The sequence below is a fragment of the Lissotriton vulgaris genome, chromosome 4_1 (genome assembly GCF_964263255.1).
Source record: "Lissotriton vulgaris chromosome 4_1, aLisVul1.2, whole genome shotgun sequence".
NCBI classification, from domain to species: Eukaryota; Metazoa; Chordata; class Amphibia; order Caudata; family Salamandridae; genus Lissotriton; species Lissotriton vulgaris.
The window spans coordinates 408,226,738-408,245,713 of record NC_141691.1 but is presented as its reverse complement, the minus strand read 5'-3'; the positions used below and the strand labels follow the sequence as shown (position 1 = coordinate 408,245,713).

At 41.6% G+C, this 18,976-nt stretch overlaps 1 protein-coding gene across 1 annotated transcript in view; it reads left to right on the top strand.

Moving 5' to 3' along the window:
* The window catches only part of LOC147718812 (xaa-Pro aminopeptidase 2-like), a 398,012-nt gene that overhangs the window by 366,387 nt on the left and 12,649 nt on the right, over positions 1-18,976 (top strand). Inside the window, exon 20 of the mRNA XM_086966784.1 lies at positions 5,293-5,391. Within this exon, the coding sequence (XP_086822910.1) occupies positions 5,293-5,391 (99 nt within the window). The remainder of the gene's footprint in view (positions 1-5,292; positions 5,392-18,976) is intronic.

Below are 18,976 nucleotides of genomic sequence, written 5' to 3'. Positions count from 1 at the left end.
TTACACTGCAAGCGAATCTCTTACATAGGGAGTTGAGCAAGGTTAAAAAACTGCCTCCATATCATAGTTTCTTCTAAGTACTTGTCAAGTGATTACATCCTGAATGTCTTTGTTTTCTTTCATTCCATTGATGGTTAGGTGCTGGGCTCCAGATAGCTTGCATCCAATATTGTACTCAAACGAAAGGAGGGCTAATAGCCCTTTAACTCAGGGCTTTGTTTTGGGCCCAGCTGCAAGCTTAAATAAGAGATCCCCTACCAACTGCACGTTGCTGCTCAAATGTAATAAATACAGTGTAAGGGCTATGCTTAAATGTACCCTGTGCATGAGAACCCCGTTGTAGTGGTGCAGCACACATGGAATTCTGAGCACGCACCGTCAAGCGGGAACCCAGAAGTCTTCGCCTGCACATTCTTGAAGAAAACAATTGTACCAGTACGGGGGCATTGCAAGAACCACCTTTGCCAGCGAACAACACTTACTGTGACATTCGGGGCAAAAATCCATCCCCAGCACATTTGGTATCGAGTGTGCGTGGATTCAAATGAAGGGAATGTCCCAATTTTCTTAATCTGTAGGTTCCACTCCTTAACAGGAGGTGGTTTTTATTGGGTGGATAGTTCCATAAGGCAGTGGGAGAAACTGTGTGTGTGTTGAAACACTAATCTTCCATTGTTATAGGAAGTAAATCCTGGAAATGGTTTCATAGAATATTAAAAGAGCTGCATGCCAACTTTCCTACTGTATTGCAAACTTTGAGAAAATGCTGATGTTTGGGGTCTTAAATGCAGTAAAAACATAATGGATGTAGACACAGAACTGGGCATTTGAGGTATGGTATTTTTATTTGGACATTCAATTATTTTTCTGTTAGTTGAAACAACACATCTAAAGAAAGAGTTAAACAAGTCAAAATTTGTGATGTACATGTATTGCAAAAATCCACACGTGAATCTTGTGTCTACTGACAAAGGGGGGCTCAAAGCACCAAGAAGCTGACAAAAGGAGAATATGCTAAAGATGTGGTAGTATGAAACATATGACTGAAGCAAGTAGTAGTCCAGCTTCCAAAGTCAGATTTTACAAATGTAAAAAATTGGGGAATTTCTCTTTGAGTACGTAACTGGTTGGTAAGACCAATGTGAAAGGTATGTTTAACCTTGTGGATGAACAATGGTTGGTGGAAACAATACACACTTCAAACAGAGATGATGATGATATTAAAGTGCTGGTAGTATGTAGGACAACATCACAAAAATTAAAGGAATGTAATGTAACAGGTGGAACATATCGTCCTCCAATGTGTACTGTGAAACATGAATGGCAAGAAAGTGCAGATATAGGCTGATTCGTGTTCACCATTCACCTTGATAGATACATCAATATGGGAAAGCTTATATAAGTGTGATTTATGCCCCACTGATGTGGAACCTGAAGTGTATTGGGGGTAAATTGTTTAGTCATAAGTTATTTCACAGAAGATCTTGAGTTCTGTGTTAGGAAAGTAATGGGCAAGATTTCTGTGGAGAAGGAACAGCGTTCTTTGGGAGTGATATTAGATCCCAATCACACAGATCAAGAGTTGCTTGCTGTGCAGAAGGATGTGATCAGATGGAGCTCTTTATTCCCAGATTTTCTTGCTGTACAAGTGAGGTGTTTGAAGAAATGTTAGCATAAGATAATATTGGATAATGGTGTTTTGCCCAAGGTGCATAAAGTCTGGAATGTTCTGCTTTCTTTATGAGAGCAGTTAATAGAAAAATTGAATTTGTGGAGTGATAATGGTATGATTAAGCCCATTCAAGCTTCAGAATGACTATGGTATTGGCCAAGAAAGCTAATGGCAAGCTATGTATGTGCGTTGATCTCTGAGATCTTAATGAGAGTATATAGGTAGATTGGTAACCTCTTGCCAGCATCGATGAGATGTTAGTAAATGTGAGAGGTGCCAGATGTTTCACTAATTTGGACTTAACTAGTGCCTACCATCAGGAGCGGTTACACCCAGAGTCCAGACATCTGACGTCCTTTGTAACATCTGAAGTGGCATACCAGTTTGTTTGCATTCCATTTGGCCTGGCTTCTGCATCAGCTGTTTTCAATAGAATCATGCATGGCATATTGCAAGGTTTGTCTAATGGGATGGTCTTCCAACACAATGTTTTGGCTTGGGGTGTCACAAGGAACAGCATGATGATATATTAGTGAAAGTGTTGTAAAGATTAGAACAAGCTGGTCTTACCATAGGATTGAATAGATGTAAATTTGGTGTGGAGGATGTGCAGTATTTGACATATAAATTTGTCAGACCCAAATTCAGCTTGGTGGAGGCCATAGAGAAAGCACCTTCACCTCAAGGACGCTGTCTCAGGTCAGCCAATACAGGCCTGATTCCGGTCCCCAAGATAAAAAGAGCCAGATAGGGGGAAAGGGCTTCTCATATCAAGTGGCCGAACTGTGGAATTCCCTCCCCATGCTGATCAGACTACAACTGAACAGGACTCTTTTTAGAAAACTGATAAAGACTTGGTTGTTCCCCTAAACTCTCAGATTAATCAGCGTAAGCCTCGGAGTCTATTCACCTCAGCACCAAGACGCTTCTGCAATCGTGCGCTTTACAAGACAATCAGTCAGTCTGTTAGTCAAGACAAGTAACAGTTACATTTGTTTTTGGGTTTAGCTAAGTATTACTCCAAGTTTGTGGATCAATCTTCCATTGTTATAGGAAGTGAATCCTGGAAATGATTTCATGGAATGTTAAAAGAGCTGCATGCCAACTTTTCTACTGTATTGCACAATTTGAGAAAGTGCTAAAGTTTGGGGCATTAAATGCAGTAAAAACATAATGGATGTAGACACAGAACTGGGCATGTCAGGTATGGTATTTTTATTTGCCCATTCAATTATTTTTCTGTCAGTTGAAACAAAGCATCTAAAGGTTCATGTATTGCCTACTTTGATGAGGAAGGGAGTAACGTTTCAATGGGTTCCATCCTAGCAACAGGCATTTGAAACTGTAAAAGACTCCATTGTCAAAGCTATGGTCTTAAAACCAACCCCAGGGATGAAACCATCAATGTAACTGATGCAAGCAATTAGGTGCTAGGTGCTGTGTTGATGCAAATGCGCAAAGTGCTTGAAAGGGTAGAGGCATTTGCTCAACACACATTAAAAGGAGTGGAGAGTCCACACCCTCCCCATCCACCTACAACAGACCCAGGACCTGCTGGCCTTCAGGAGACTCCTCAAGACATGGCTGTTGGAGCAGTAGCTGCTCCCCCCTCCCCCCTCAGTGCCTTGAGACCCTCACGGCTGAGTAGCGCGCTTTACAAATGTTTTATTGATTGATTGATTTGTTTCCTACAACAGGAGCAAGTAGAGCTATTCCGCATATCGCTAAATGGTTGTACCGTTTTAAAGAATTTACATTTTCTATTGAGTATGTACAAAGAATATCAATGCTGATTGTTTCTCAAGATTACCAGTGAGCTATTATTCTTTTGATGAGGATGATGAGTGGATGGTGGTGGACATATCTGAGTTATGCACGTGTTGCATTAGTGAAGAGAAATGAAGAAAAGCAATTTTGGAGAATAACGAATTTGCAGATGTTGATGAAGTCTTTGCCATGTAAAAGAGGTTGGAAAATTACAGAGAAATCCGATGCATTCAAAAATGGGTGGGAAGAACATTCTGTGGTAAATGGAATCTTGAGGAGTAACAGGCTGGTTGTACTGAGCAACTTTCACCAGAGATTGGTGGTTCTGGTGAGCATGTCAGCTATGAAAAGGAAAGCCTGTGTTTACTTTTGGTGGATAGACAAATTGAAAGATTTGCCCGTGATTGTATACCTTATACTTGTACAATTTATATACATTGCAGGATAAACCCATAAGTCAAATTGAATTTCCTGAAACAGCATGCAAAAAGGTAGCCGTTGACATATGAGACCAATCTGATTGCTTGGGAATCAATTATAGATTTGCAATTCTAATGATGGACTATTATTCAAAGTGGTCTGAGCTAACATTTATGAGGGAAGTAAAGTCTTCCAATGAGGTTTCTTTTTGTGAAGATGTTTTTAGAAGGGAAAGTTGTCCTGGTGTTATTTTTTCGGACAATGGCCCACAGCTTTTCCGAGAAGTTTGAATAATTTCTCAAGAAATGGGGACTTGAACATTTTAAGACTGCAGTGTACCATCCCTGTGAAAATAGATTGGTTGAGTATTTTAACCGTAGGTTGGGGGAAAATGTTCAATTGCCAGTATGTGGAAATTTGTGTTTGAAGAAACTATAAAACCACACTGCACTCCATTATTGGGGAAATCCCTTTCTTTTTGTTAAAAGGAGGAGCATCATGTACTGTGGCAGTGCCAATTTGGATGGGAAGGACAAATCACAGAAGGTTAACAGTGACATTTTGGGTGATAGAGTGAGAAAATATCAAAGTCAGTATCTACTAAGACACAGTTCCAGAATGAAGAGAAGGGTTAGACGGTTTGAGAAAGGGATGTATGTGGGAGTATGTCTGGAGATGTGGGTACAAAGGGCTTTTCCAAATTGGCAATTCCCAAAGAAGTCCATTATGCGAAAGGTTATATAATGAGACTTTCAGATATAGTGAGACTTTCAGATGGAAAATGGTGGAATGTGAGAATAATCACGTATGCAATGGAGTGAAACAACATGAATGGACTGGAACTGGAGTTCCATTAATAAATGAGACAGATAAGAGAGCATTTACCCAGGTACGATTGAGACTCAAGAAACTAGACGATTATGAGTGCACTTGATTTCAAGTTTCGCTTCTCTTATCTGATATTGGTCATTCTCAAAACGTTCTTAGTTGCTGGAAATCTTTTGTGATTTAATTTGTATATAGATTTATGTTCTTTGCAGTGTTTTTGGTTTATGGGAAAGCTGGATGTGTTATATTCTTGTGATATGATTTTCATTATTGCTCTTGCTTCTCCTTAGAATGTTGGGGGAAAAAGTTCTGGAAAGGAGGGGAAAAGGGAAGCAACAGTTAGTGGAGATGTGGCTGCCTGCCAGGGGTCTTTACTTGTGTCTGCATAAACTGGATCTGTTCTACCATTTTCCTGTCACCGTCTCAAAACTTTACTTCCTATGTAGGCCAAAACTAGAGGTGCTATGAAATGGGTTGAATGCACATATCCAATGTCATTTAATTTACTGAACATTCTGTAGCATCTGATTCATTTTTTTCAGCTGTCTAAATGAACTTCTATGTCTGTTATGTCTTTGACCTCTATTGTTTAATCTGATTCACAGCACACATTTGGAGGACAACCTTATCTAACCTTTGAGGCGGTTTCCCTAGTGCCTTATGACCGAAATCTTATTAACAAAAGTATGCTGTCAGATGAACAGGTGAGTGACCATTTGCACATAAACTCTTTCTAATGAATTTTGCGTGGTAGCTAGTAAAAGGTTAGTTGCGCTCACATAACTTATACAAGCGAGGCATGGCTTTCTCAAGAAAGAAGTCAATGTCAGTTATTGTGGAGACAAGCTCGTTCCCAAAACAGTGTGGCATTTTGAACAGGTTTGGTCTCTTGATTGATAATTAGACCAATTTTGATTAAAAAGACATATGCCCAACGTTTGGTGGCAGTAGGGTACATTATACTGCTACCTGGGAAACCTACACTTCTGCTATTGCAAGTCAGATTATATGAACATTATGGACTTCTTGAATCACTTTTCAACTGTGTCTGTACCACATATTGCTTATTTATCACTTGCTTTTTCACCAAAAGACTGTCTGTTAACTACACAGCACGAATGCTCTCTTTTCAACATCTCCACAATATCTACGAGTCTTGAAAAGCGTTAATTTCTAGCATTATCAAAGAATCCCAAATTGTATTACGAGAACTCCTGGACCTCCATCTAATCGCTGCAGGCAAGCTAGTCCTCTCAAACTGGAAAGACACCTCTAAAGTGTCTTACAGTGGCTCGCTCACCTGGATCACCTACCTAAGGGAGGCAGACTCACTCGCGATAAGATACTCACCCTGGAAAACCACCTCCAGAGACTTATGGAAATCATTGGACAAGTGCCTTTTAACTTCTGACCCGCCCTAAAATACGAGCAATCTGACTGAGCTGCTAGCTAGCAGAAATGTACTCCACTGCCACAACGCTACCTTGATGTTTCCAGACTTAAGCCACAACTCCTCTCTCTCTTTACTTATTCATATCTATCTCTTTCTTTCCTCCTACATTACTCCTACTGGCTTCCCAAAACGAGGTAAACCCTGTTCACTGTATGTATATGTATAAATACCATAAATAAAAAAAATTAAAAATAAAAACATTTGCATCAAAAACCAGGAACAATGTCGGCACACCACTGATATTCAAATAAAATAGCCCCAAAAATCAGTAAATTCATTCAACTTCTCCTCCACCTACTGTTTCTCCTTATGTATGGACCAAACGTGTGACCTTCAAACTAACAGAACGTGTGACCTTCAAACTAACAGAACGTGTGACCTTCAATCTAACAGAACGTGTGACCTTCAAACTAACAGAAATGGAAGGGGAAATGAGTCTGGGACAAAATTTCAAAGAATCATACTTGCTGAGTGAACTATGCATGCAGCAACTCCTTCCAACTCTAAGGGCATGATTACTAGTTTAAATGCTATTCATCACACGTGATAAATAATGATAACACGGCTACGCTAATTATCGGGTGTGATAAATAACACCTGTTATAAGTTTTAGGGGAATAATTCTGCATGGTGCAGTAAATACCATATGACTTTCCCACATTTAATTTGACCTGCCAAAATTTAACAACAGTTAAGGTATTTAACACATCCAATATTTATTGCACATCATATATTTATCAGAAACGTTAAGTACAAAAAAACTCGTGATTCCAAACCATGCATAAACTGGGATTTGTGCATGGGTTAGAATGAACCGACCCACTTGTAACCAGGCCCTAAGTGGTGACATCATAAATCTAGTCAATACATGCCTCACAAAAAGTACAGTTTCTATCCACTAAATATGCCACTGTTACGTCCTTTTTATAGAAATTGAAAACGGACAGTCAATTCTTGAAGAGCAACGGGTGAGCAGACAGAGACGTAGGAGCCAGGCGACTGCAGGGACATTATAAACACAATCTCCTTCATTAAATTCTGTGATCCCAGGAAAGGCACTAATACCATTTTACCAGACGGCATCCACGAAGAATACCTCCTCATCACTATGGATGAAGGCATGCAAGCTGCCCTTACTTGATCTCTCTGCAGCACACAATTTCATAGATCAAACTATTTTAATGAAATTGTTAAAACAATAGGCTGGGTGTCCAACACTGTCTTAAATTCGTTCCTCTCCTTCCTTAATGACCGAAAGGTTGTTGATTTGAAAGCCTGTATCAACCACTGGCAAGGTGGTATGAAAAGTACAACAGAGTTCCCTGGTATCACAACCACAGTGAGCTCTAATGTTCATTCAAGCACAGTGTTAATACAAGGATCTTTCAAATGCAGCCGAACAATGGCACAATTCTCATCCACTTGAAGAAAAACTCAAGCTAGTCAAATATCACAAAATGGTTTGTCCACCTCTAGCAAAGGATTATTATTATTATTATTATGTTTCTTATATAGCGCCAGAATCGACCCCTGAAGGATGAAAGAGTCCTTCCTCTGCTTTAATGGAGCTAAAAGTGACATACGAGTGTGGAGTGTGGACTACACCTACGTGAATAGGACCTAAAGTGCTTCCCAGAAGAGAACATACTGGGTCTTCTTTTCGATGGAGCCCTCACCTACGCTCCCTAGTACTACACATTGGAAAATGTGTGTACTACCCATGCAAGGGAAGACATCCTACTCCTTTAAACCCAGTACCAAGAGTACCAAGAGGCTGTAACCAGACCCTTGTTCATGGCATGACTTCAATACTGCAACATTGCCTACCATGGAGTAAGCAAAAAACATGTTCATTGCAAAGACTGCAGAATTAACAGGGAGATTATCCCGAAACAACCAAACAATAAAACTGTGTAACATCTATCTTAAAACCACTCCACACGCTTCAGGTGAAGTTTAAAACTACATCATAACTCCATTTACCATTCACTAAGTGTATTCAATCATTCAGCATTTATACAGCGCCGCAATGTCACCCCTACGGGTCTCTGGGTTCTGTGGATGCAATGTCAGAATAAAGATCAAAAAGGAGGAGAAAGATGCCAAATAAAGGTAAGAAACTAGCAGAAAGAGGCTAAATATATCCCAGACATGAGCAGAAAGAGGAAGAATAAAGGTGAGAATGAACAGAAAAAGGCAAAAGAATGGGCAGAACGAGCAAAAAGAGGGCAAATAGAGGGCAGGAACGAGCAGAGAAGAGGTAGAAAAATGAGCAGAAAATGAGCAGAGGAGACACAAAACTGGACGCAGCAGAAGGTAGCGGACTGCGGGCAAGCTGGACAGGAGGACCGTTACAGAGGGAGATGGTATGAGGACCTGCTCTACATTGCTATGTATTTGTAGGTAACTTTATGACATTTTAATATGTACAGCTACAATATTTTAGATAATGCAGCTTTAATGCAACTTTAAAGTGGTTAATCTAGCATCTTCATTGTCACGTTTCACCAGGTAAATGTTTACATCTAGATGAGTACAGCTACAACATTCTGACTAATGCCGTTTTTATGCAAATTCCCAGAGGAGATGAAAACCTCACAGTAAGACACTGAATCAGCCTCCTGTCCTCACTACTTTGATGCTTCACAAAAGCATCTAGTATAATAAACCGTATGACACCTATAAAAGTAGAAATAGCAATTAGATGTACTTTTCATGTATTGTTAGTCACTTGCCTCTCTTTCAAACTTAAAGGAATGATTGAGGTAAAAACGTGCTTAAAGTGAAAACACATTAAAACTGATGACGTCGCCTTGGTTACCACATTTGAAATACGGCCCTTTCGGTGTCACATAGTAAACAAAATGTGCTGCTTATATTTTTTTTTTAAAGATAATGGTTTCCTATTTAAGGCTTTTATTCGAATTTTGCTATAGTAAGCATCCTAAAGAAAATAATTACCTGACTTCTGAAATACAAGTTAACGTTCTAAGGATGTCACAAATTATACTGCATACGTTCCACTCCAGTAGTATTTAATATCGATCCATATGTGTGTAAAAGAGAGTAGAACAAACAAACCGATAAAGGGGGTCCTAGGGCATATTTAGAGACCTTGCATAGACACAACCCCTAAACCACAGGCAAAGCATACACAAAGTGTCCATGGGTCTACCAACAAAGCCAACAATTTCCTATGAGAAACATAAACCAACAGATTGTGTAACAGTTCAGCTATGGATACCCATCAGTGATCGTCCGGTACCGCCCTAGTCATCCTTTGGTTCTTCCAAAAATGACTCATAAAGGATGTAACTCAAGATCAAGATTAAAAATGACCTATATCCAATTATGATACAAGGTTTATGTTTCTCATAGGAAATTGTTGGCTTTGTTGGTAGACCCATGGACACTTTGTGTATGCTTTGCGTGTAAAAGAGAGTCACATGCAGAAATTAATATCATTGTGTATAAAAAGATAATAGTTTATTTGAAAGTCAATTTATCAGCAGATCATTTAACTTCTAGTCTTCCAGGTGAGCTTGTCAGGGCTTTGCATAACACCCCTCAGTGCTGGTATCTTTAGTCTGCAGGTCCCTGGAATCAGCCACTAAGGTATGAGCCCAATATCTCCTCTAAAAAGTGTAGTTGATAATTCAATTTGTAGATCAAACGTTCATGTGATGCCATTACCATCATGGCTTCTGTCCATGGCAAGTGTGATTTTCAACATTGTCACATGCCCATTTTAGCGGCTCCAAACGCTGAATCAAGCAATCTTTTCTTATGCTTGGCGATGCCCACCATTTCTTGTGTATCATTGAAGACTGCAAGTTCCAGGGACGGTGTGACTTCTAGTACTGTGAAAGATTCCAAACTGAAGTCTAGGAGATGCTTAACTTTGCCAAAGGATATGAATTGTGTTTCTCCCACTAGTAAATGAGCTTGCGGTATACCGACTTGGAGCACGATTCTCGAAGACCTCTGTCATGTTCAAGTAAGAGTTCAGACCATTCTTCCTCAGTGTACATTTTCTGAATCTTCCACCTCCAGTTATTCAAAAGACATCTTGCAATAGGTTTGGCGTACGGTTCATCAATCAGAACTTCATAAACGTGTGACACTTTATTGCTTCCCCTAGCACTTCTGGTATTTCTGCAATGTGGAGTAAGTCAAATAAAATTGTTGTTTACCTAATTTACGGATCAAGCAGTTTTTAAGGTGTATGAACCACCACTATTGGTTGGAATCAACTTGGAATTGTTTACACAGGTCTTCCAAAGTTTTCAAGGAGCCATCTAGTATTTGATTTGTTGTATATCTGATACCCTTCTCTAATAAAGTATGCCAGCTACTGGTATGACCTCACATACGCAATTTAAAATTATTCCAGATATGGGCTTCTAAATGTAGGTGTCTGTTTTCTCTGAAGATGTTGTGCCTGTACGACCATATTTTCACTGAGTGCATTATGACTGGATTTTGCCACATCCTCTTTTTGACATTTATAGATTGTCTGTGAACCACATTTACCTTTCTGTAGATGTTTCTTTAGTATTACTCAGTCTGATACGTTAGTTGAGAAAGATATTGTGCCTCGTGAAAAGTTCCATGTCAGGCTCGTGCAATGCTACAGACGTTGTCGCATCATATATTTTAGACACTGACACACCTCGATTATCTCTATGCCAGATGTATTCTTTGATTTGGCAGTCTATGTGTCGCAGTATAGAGTGCGGTACTTTAACCAGTGCTTAACATATAATTAAAATGCGGTGCAATCATCATCTTTTTTGTATTCTGCTACTTGGCAAGAGTTGTAGTTTTCCCCATTTTACAAAATCTCTTTTCAATTGTTCCACCAAGATTTTAGGTTATCAGTCACCTTGATGTGAATATTGGTGCTCACATGTATTACTAAGTATTTCATTTTAGATTGAACCCCTTTAAATGGTTGTTCTTGCAGGGCATGTAAAGTAGGGTGTATTGTCAATGGCATCGCCTCACTTTTGGTCCAGTTTATTTTATAGCAAGAAAATTGTGAAAATCGGAAATGAACTCTATTAAAGTTGATATGCAAGTGGCAGGTGAGGCTAATGTCATCAAAATATCATCTGCTTACATTGGCAGCATGAGGTTACCTTTTGGGTTATTGATTCCTTTGATAGCTGTAGAGTGGCGGATGATGATGGATACAGGCTCTAGTGCCATCAGAGAGAGCAAAGACAGTGGATATTCCTATCTCGTACTCTACTAGTTGCAATTTTCTCAGAAATATCGACATTGCACTTTAAAATAACGGTAGGAGCTTGGTACAGTCATTTTGTCATTGCAAAAATGGTAATCCATAGAACCGATCATGACATAGTGTAAAAGAAGTAGTCCCACTCCACTCTATTAAAGACCTCAACATCGAGGGAGAGGGCTACTTTTTCTTCTTTGTTGTCCTCAGCTTGCCACAATAAATGCATTAGTGTTTGTCTATACTTGTGTGATGTATGGTCAAGTAGTTAAAGGTTTCTATGAACCAGAAATTAGTTGACTTTCTTATAGCTATTGGCTAATATTTTAGTCAGGATTTTCACATCATTGCAGATAAGAAAAACAGGCTTGTAGCTTCCACCGCAGGTCTTTTCCTATTTTGGAGACCAGTGGAATGTATGCTCTGTTAAATTTGCTATCTAGCTCACCGGCCTCGGCTACCTCATCTATGACTGAGGTGATTTAATTTTTATACAAATAATAATGGTGAGTGTAGATCATCGATGCAGTACCCTACACTAATAAGTAGAGAGGCTTCAGGACACAGTTAGGGTTTCTTCTTTCAATAGTTGAGTTTTTTGAAGGGGGTCTATGGTTTCACCTTATATATATATATATATATATATATATATATATATATATATATATTGCGCTCGTCACAACCATGCGAATCCACAAGGAAAGAAACAACAGCACTCGGGGGGTACCTTTTGCCACGAAGTAGTTTTATTAACTACAGGCTAGCCACAGACCGTTCGGCACTTACCCTTCGTCAGTGTGTGTGTTCACACATTCAACCGGTGCATTTATTGATGTTACCAATGTACAAAGGTTACACCTCTAAGTCGACATTGACAGAGGACTAGAACTCTCCCAACCTTAGCAAGCGCCATCTTGTAACGGTGCAATACACCTTGCATTACTCAATGCTCATAGTAAATATAGTAAGCATTATTACACCTACAGATAGGTAAGCGTGCTCAAGTGGGAGGTATATACAAATTGATTGTGATACCTATACACTGTTAGATATAGCCGTGGATCGGCAACAGTCCTCTAAAATAAAGAGAGGTGACCCTACTAACAACCTTTGCACAGAATTTTGTACATTATCAAAATAAATATAAACATATCATACATTGTATGGAGACTTAAAGGTGCAGAAAGAAAACGTGAAAAAGTGCCACAGATACATCCTTTCTAGTTACTTTTCATACATCATATGTTGTTAGGAATCAAAGAGCCCTTTGAGCCTACAGATGAGTCTGGTTAAAAGAATGTGTATATGAACCATGGTTCTCATTCTGTGTGTGTGACAATGAAGGATCAGTTTAAAAATTCATCTAGGTCAGCCATCATTATTACCACACAGAAACATGTTGTTCATACAGTTATCCACAAATTGTCAGCAAATACAGAATACAATTAGATACAATAACAGTAGCACCCTCATTTACCTAAATGGAAAACCATTTCTTCCCCGCTATTCATCCCTCTCGGCCATTTTGTGGAGAGATCTATAATGTAGCGTGACTCGAGTCTGCATAATCGTCGCAGACGGTCACCTCCCCTGGCGTTATTCCTGATGGTATCAAGACCAAAATATTGCAGCTGGCTACGGTCCCTGTTGTGTTTCTCGGCAAAGTGCCGAGCGACTGGGTAGGATTGATCGGCTTTATCGATCGCCCTGAGGTGTTCTAAGATCCGTAGCTTGAGCATGTTGATAGTGCTCCCTATGTAGCGGAGGCCACATGGGCAGGTCAAACAGGAGACTGCTAGAGGTGTGCTGCATGTAATGAACTCTTTTATTTGCAGTTTCTTGCCAGTGTCAGGAATTTCTATAGAGAGGACCCTTTTGCTTCCAGCGCACGCTTTGCATTTTCCACATGGAAAAAACCCACTCATAGTTTTTAGGGTGTTACTTTTGGGGAGTGGTTTCTCTAGATGGCTGGTAACTAGATAATCTCTTAGAGATCTGGTTTTGTTAAAGGTTATGAGGGGGTGAGCGGGTAGGTCATCTTTGAGGATATTATCCGTTTTGAGAATGTGCCAGTTCTTACGGAGCATAGATCTTAAATCATTGGCTCCAGCAGAGAAAGGAGTTATTAACCTAAACTTGCCTTTACCATCAGTTGGTTTCTCTGGGATGGGTTTGGTTGTCAGCAAGGAGTCTCTAGGGATAGCCCTTACTTTACTCAAGGTGTTTTTTAAAAGAGCCTCTCCGTATCCCCTGGCCTTAAATCGATTCACACATTCAATTGCTGCCACATCAAAGTCCTCCAATCTTGAACAGTTCCTACGGAGTTGAAGTAACTCTCCATACGGAATGCTCTTAATAAGTTGTGGGGGATGACTACTGCTGGCAAAAAGGGTAGAATTGCCAGCAGTAGTTTTTCTATGTAGAGCTGTGTGAATCTGCTGATCTTCTGAAAACACTTTTAGGTCCAGATAGTCTGCGGTAACCGGACTTACCGTCCCTGAAAAGTGTAAGTTGTAAACATTCTCATTCAATTGGTTAATAAAGGCATGTGCTGTTACTGATGAGCCCCGCCAAACAATAAACAGGTCATCAATGTATCTGAACCAACCCTCCGTCTTTCCTTCTGAGCCATCTACCATGCAGCTCCTGGGTACCTGCTCCTCCCACCAGCCAACGAAAAGATTCGCATAGCTGGGAGCGAAGCAGGTACCCATCGCCGTACCGGACACTTGTCTGAACAATTGGTCCTCGAATAAAAAGATGTTATTGTTCAAACAGAATTCAGTGAACTCGAGGATCATAGTATTGTGTGTAGTAAATCTCAATTGTCTCAGGTTCAGAAAGTGCTGGATAGCTTTTAGGCCTTGTTGATGGTCAATAACTGTGTACAGGCTTGTAATGTCTAACACAATAAGTTGGCAGTCGTTGTCCCATTTCACATTCTGTATTTTGTTTAGGAAATCTTTGGTATCCCGTACATACGAGGGTAAAGTGAGTACCAAGGGGAATAGAAATTTATCAATAAAACGGGACATATTTTCAGTGAGACTGCCAATCGATGACACGATCGGGCGGCCCGGAGGGTGTAAACTATCCCTATGTAATTTTGGCAGGTGGTAAAATGTTGGTGTGAGAGGTTGGCTGGTCCGGAGAAAGAGAAATTCATCCTTGCTAAGCATGTTACAATTGTGCCATTTCCCTATCAGTTTATCATAACTCCGGATACTTTCTGAATATACATCATTGGTACATTTGACGTAAAACTTTGGGTCTGAGAACTGGCGTAGTGCTTTATATCTGTAGTATTCTCTAGTAAGTAGTACCACGTTCCCCCCTTTGTCCGAAGGTTTGATTATGATTTTTTCATCCTTCATGAGGTCGTGTAGAGCCAGTTTTTGTTGCTCTGTGATATTGTACTCTATCGGATGGTTTGCTTTCCTGTACTGCATGAGTTCTTGGGTCATGGCTTCAAAAAAGGCGTCGATTGCATCCCAAGGCATCTGTGGGATGAATATTGATGGAGGTTTGTACCCACTCTCTTCACGATCTTGCTCAATACCCAGGGCTAAGGCTCTTTGTCCTCTGTTGAGGATTTCAGATGAATTCTGTATGGGATTTTCTTCCCGCAATTCCTCGAGGGTTTCCAGAGCTTCGATTTCTCTGCCCGTAAGGGCATCAGTTGCTGTTGCTCTAATGCCTTTCTCTCCACTTTCTTTTAGGTGAGGCCGTAGTTTGAAATATTTATGCAGCTTGAGCTTGCGTGTAAATCTGAAGAGGTCTATTCTCGTTTGGGTATATTCCAGTGGGGTGCTAGGGCAGAAGGTGAGTCCGAGGCTGAGAAGATTTGTTTCAGTGTCCGTTAAAGTTCTTTCAGTTAGATTGACCACCGTTAGATTTTGACTTGTGGTTTCTGATGCCGGAATCCCTTTTTGTTGCCACGGGTCCGATTGCCCCAGTTGTTGGGCTTCGCTCTGCCTCTTCCCTTTCCGCCGCCGCTTGCCGCCGCCTGCTCTCCTTGTCCGCCTTGTTTTTTTGTCTTTTGTTGTTGTTCCGCCATGTCCGGTGGTTTTGTCTTGCCGCCTCGTAACCAGGTCCCCTTGATGACATCGTACTCCTGGTGAAAAGGGGTTTTTTCGCTATCATGGGCGTCATTTGGTCGTGATCTTTGTCGTGTCTTGGCTGGTACCCTCATACTTTGCTGCTCATCTCCGGATTCGTTCTCCGTCACTTCGGATTCAGATGTGAGAATTTCAGGTGTTGAGGTGGTTCTGGATTGGAGTGCTTGGCGCGAAGCGTCATACTTCTTTGCATACGTTAAGATGCGACCCTGTTGGTAATCATCCTCATCCCTTTCGTATTTCTCTTGTTTTCTAGTACGAATTTTTTGTTCGTATTTAGTGAGGCGGGATTTCGGTTTTGAGCTGGAGCACAAGCTCTTTGTCCGATTCCTTCTCCAGTTCCTCCTCTAAGTTCTTTATTTCTTCCAGTGCCTTTTCACGGTCACTCCAAGCATATTTAACTAATATCTTGAGGGTCCCTTCCGTGTAGGCAGCTGTATGCAGTTCCCAATCCGTGAGCAGCTGAGGGTCAGGGTTCTCGTATGATGGCACAGTGTGAACCCTAAGACCGCGTGGTACTCTTTTTTCCTCCACTTAACTCGTGAGGCTTGTGGCTTCCCACCATTTGCGTGTCTCACGTTCATGCAGCCTTTCCAGCTTTATCATCATTTCTTTTATTTTTGCATTCTGTGGATCTTCCACTGGCACATTTTCACTGGCCCTCTCACGTCTGTCACAATGTTTAAATATGTCTTTTGCCGCCGTGCGGCGTTCAGTCTCTGAAAACATTTTGCCGGTTACAATTGCGCTCCTAGTTCAAGGAAGTGCATGCGCATTGGTTAATGGGCTTGGCTTGTAGTAGCTCAGTGGAAAGGTGACACCCCCTGGCGCCCTACCTAAATGTCCGCTCCCTCGTTATGTGATCCCAACGAGTTTGTCAAGCGATGGTCCGCTTACCCTCCTCGGTGTTCCGATAGACTCCAAATGAGAACCCAAGGCACGCCGGTGTCCTCCAGGAATCAGCTCGTACTATCCGAAGTGGGCGTGGGCCATTCAGCAATAGACCTTCCTGCTGGCGGTTAGGTGGTGCACAGGAAACAGTAAGTTCGCCGCTCCTTTCTCTTCGAAAATCCTGTGCACTCGTGGGCGGGTGCTGTCGGCGGCTCGAAGAACGCCGAAAAAACACTGCGCTCGTCACAACCATGCGAATCCACAAGGAAAGAAACGACAGCACTCGGGGGGGTACCTTTTGCCACAAAGTAGTTTTATTAACTACAGGCTAGCCACAGACGCGTTTCGGCACTTAGCCTTCGTCAGTGTGTGTGTTCACACATTCAACCGGTGCATTTATTGATGTTACCAATGTACAAAGGTTACACCTCTAAGTCGACATATATATAGGCAACCCCTAGAATGCCTATATAGTTAGGATTTTTTTCAATGTTAAATCTCAAAATTCTATTTGGAATAACTTTGGCGCCGGTTGACGAATCTGCCTGAAAATTTCCTCAAAATGGCCTCGTCGAGCTCCAGTCCTTCCCTGAAAGTTTGAGGGGAATGCGTCAAGCGGGGGCCGGGATAAAAGGGGGGTCCCAAAACGCGTTTTCCCCATGTTAATTTCCATAGGGCGGTCGACCTTACTTTTAGCCCGAACGGCTGAATGGATTTACACCAAACTTGGCAAAATTGTAGGGACTGGTAGCCCGATGTGCCTTTGCTATGTCTCAAGATATGTGCTCCAGTGGATTTTGAGTAATTTAGGTTAAAAAAAATATATATATCTATAGGCGTGCCCCGGTACGCGCACCGGGGAGCGCACCGGGCGGGCTACGCGACTTGCGCATGGAAAGCTGATTGACTCACGGGTGTCTGTAAACATTCGAAACAGTCCGGAGCGGCTGTGGGGGCTAAAATAGGGTCCCGCAGGGCATTTATTTAAAAAAAAAATCGATTTGCGCAGGGGGAGCACCCGGTATGCGCACCGGGGAGCGCACCTGGTAGCGAAGCATGGGGAAAATCCAGGGCCTTATTTATGAAGGCCTTACGACAGTTTTGCGCCGCCGGTGCGTTACTTTTTGTGATGCACCAGCGGTGTAAAAAATGCGCCTCGTTGCACTATATTTAAAAAGTGACGCATCTAGGTAGATGGGTCACTTTTTAAAACCCTGCGCCACATTATACCTGCGTCAGGTATAATGTATGCAGAGGGGGCGTTCCCCCGCAAAAAGCCTCGTAATAGTGACGCAGTGAAATCTATGAGATTTCAATACTTCACTTTTAGGACGCTGTTGCGTCAAAATCTTGCGCCTGACTCACAGCAGGCGTAAGACTGACACAAGACCTTTCACATGGGGCTTTGCCCATGTGAAAGGACGCATTACTTGAGTTGCGTCACTTTTGTGACACACTCCTGCAATCCGTCACTTTTGTGCTTACAGATACGTCAGAAATACTGACGTATCTGTAACTCCTTGCGACATGATTCGTCATACATTAAATATGACACATCAGGAATGCCGTAAGGAGTGCGCACTGAAAAGTGACGCATCGCTGTTTTCACGCAGCGATGCGTCACTTTTCAGAAATGAGGCCCCCAGTTTATTCACTGTGTCACCTCTACGACCCTTTCTTGCGTCAATACGTCCCTTTTGCATACATTACACCTGACGTAGGAATAATGTGGCGCAGGGGCTTAGAAAGTGACGCAACTACCTAGATGAGTCACTTTGTAAATATGACTGAATAAGGTGCATTTTTTACAGCACTGGTGCGTCACAAAAAGTGACGCTCCGGTGGCGTTAAAGTGACGCATGGACGCAGTGAAATCTATGAGATTTCACTGCGTCACTTTTAGGACGCTGTTGCGTCAAAATCTTGCGCCTGCCTCACAGCAGGCGTAAGACTGACGCAAGACCTTTCACATGGGGCTTTGCCCATGTGAAAGGAGGCATTACTGGAGTTGCGTCACTTTTGTGACACACTCCAGCAATGCGTCACTTTTGCGCTTACAGATACGTCAGAAATACTGACTAATCTGTAACTCCTTGCGACATGATTCGTCATACATTAAATATGACACATCAGGAATGTCGTAAGGAGTGCGCACTGAAAAGTGACGCATCGCTGTTTTCACGCAGCGATGCGTCACTTTTCAGAAATGAGGCCCCCAGTTTATTCACTGTGTCACCTCTACGACCCTTTCTTGCGTCAATTCGTCCCTTTTGCATACATTACACCTGACGTAGGAATAATGTGGCGCAGGGGCTTACAAAGTGACGCAACTACCTAGATGCGTCACTTTGCAAATATAACTGAATAAGGTGCATTTTCTACAGCACTGGTGCGTCACAAAAAGTGACGCTCCGGTGGCGTTAAAGTGACGCATGGCCTCATAAATGAGTCCTTCAGTCTTCTACTCATGCGCCATATTAAATTTATGACGTATTATGTTGGAAGTTCTTTTAGATACGTTAGTATTTCAGACGTATCTGTAAGCGCAAAAGTGAAGCATTGCTGGAGTGTGTCACAAAAATGAA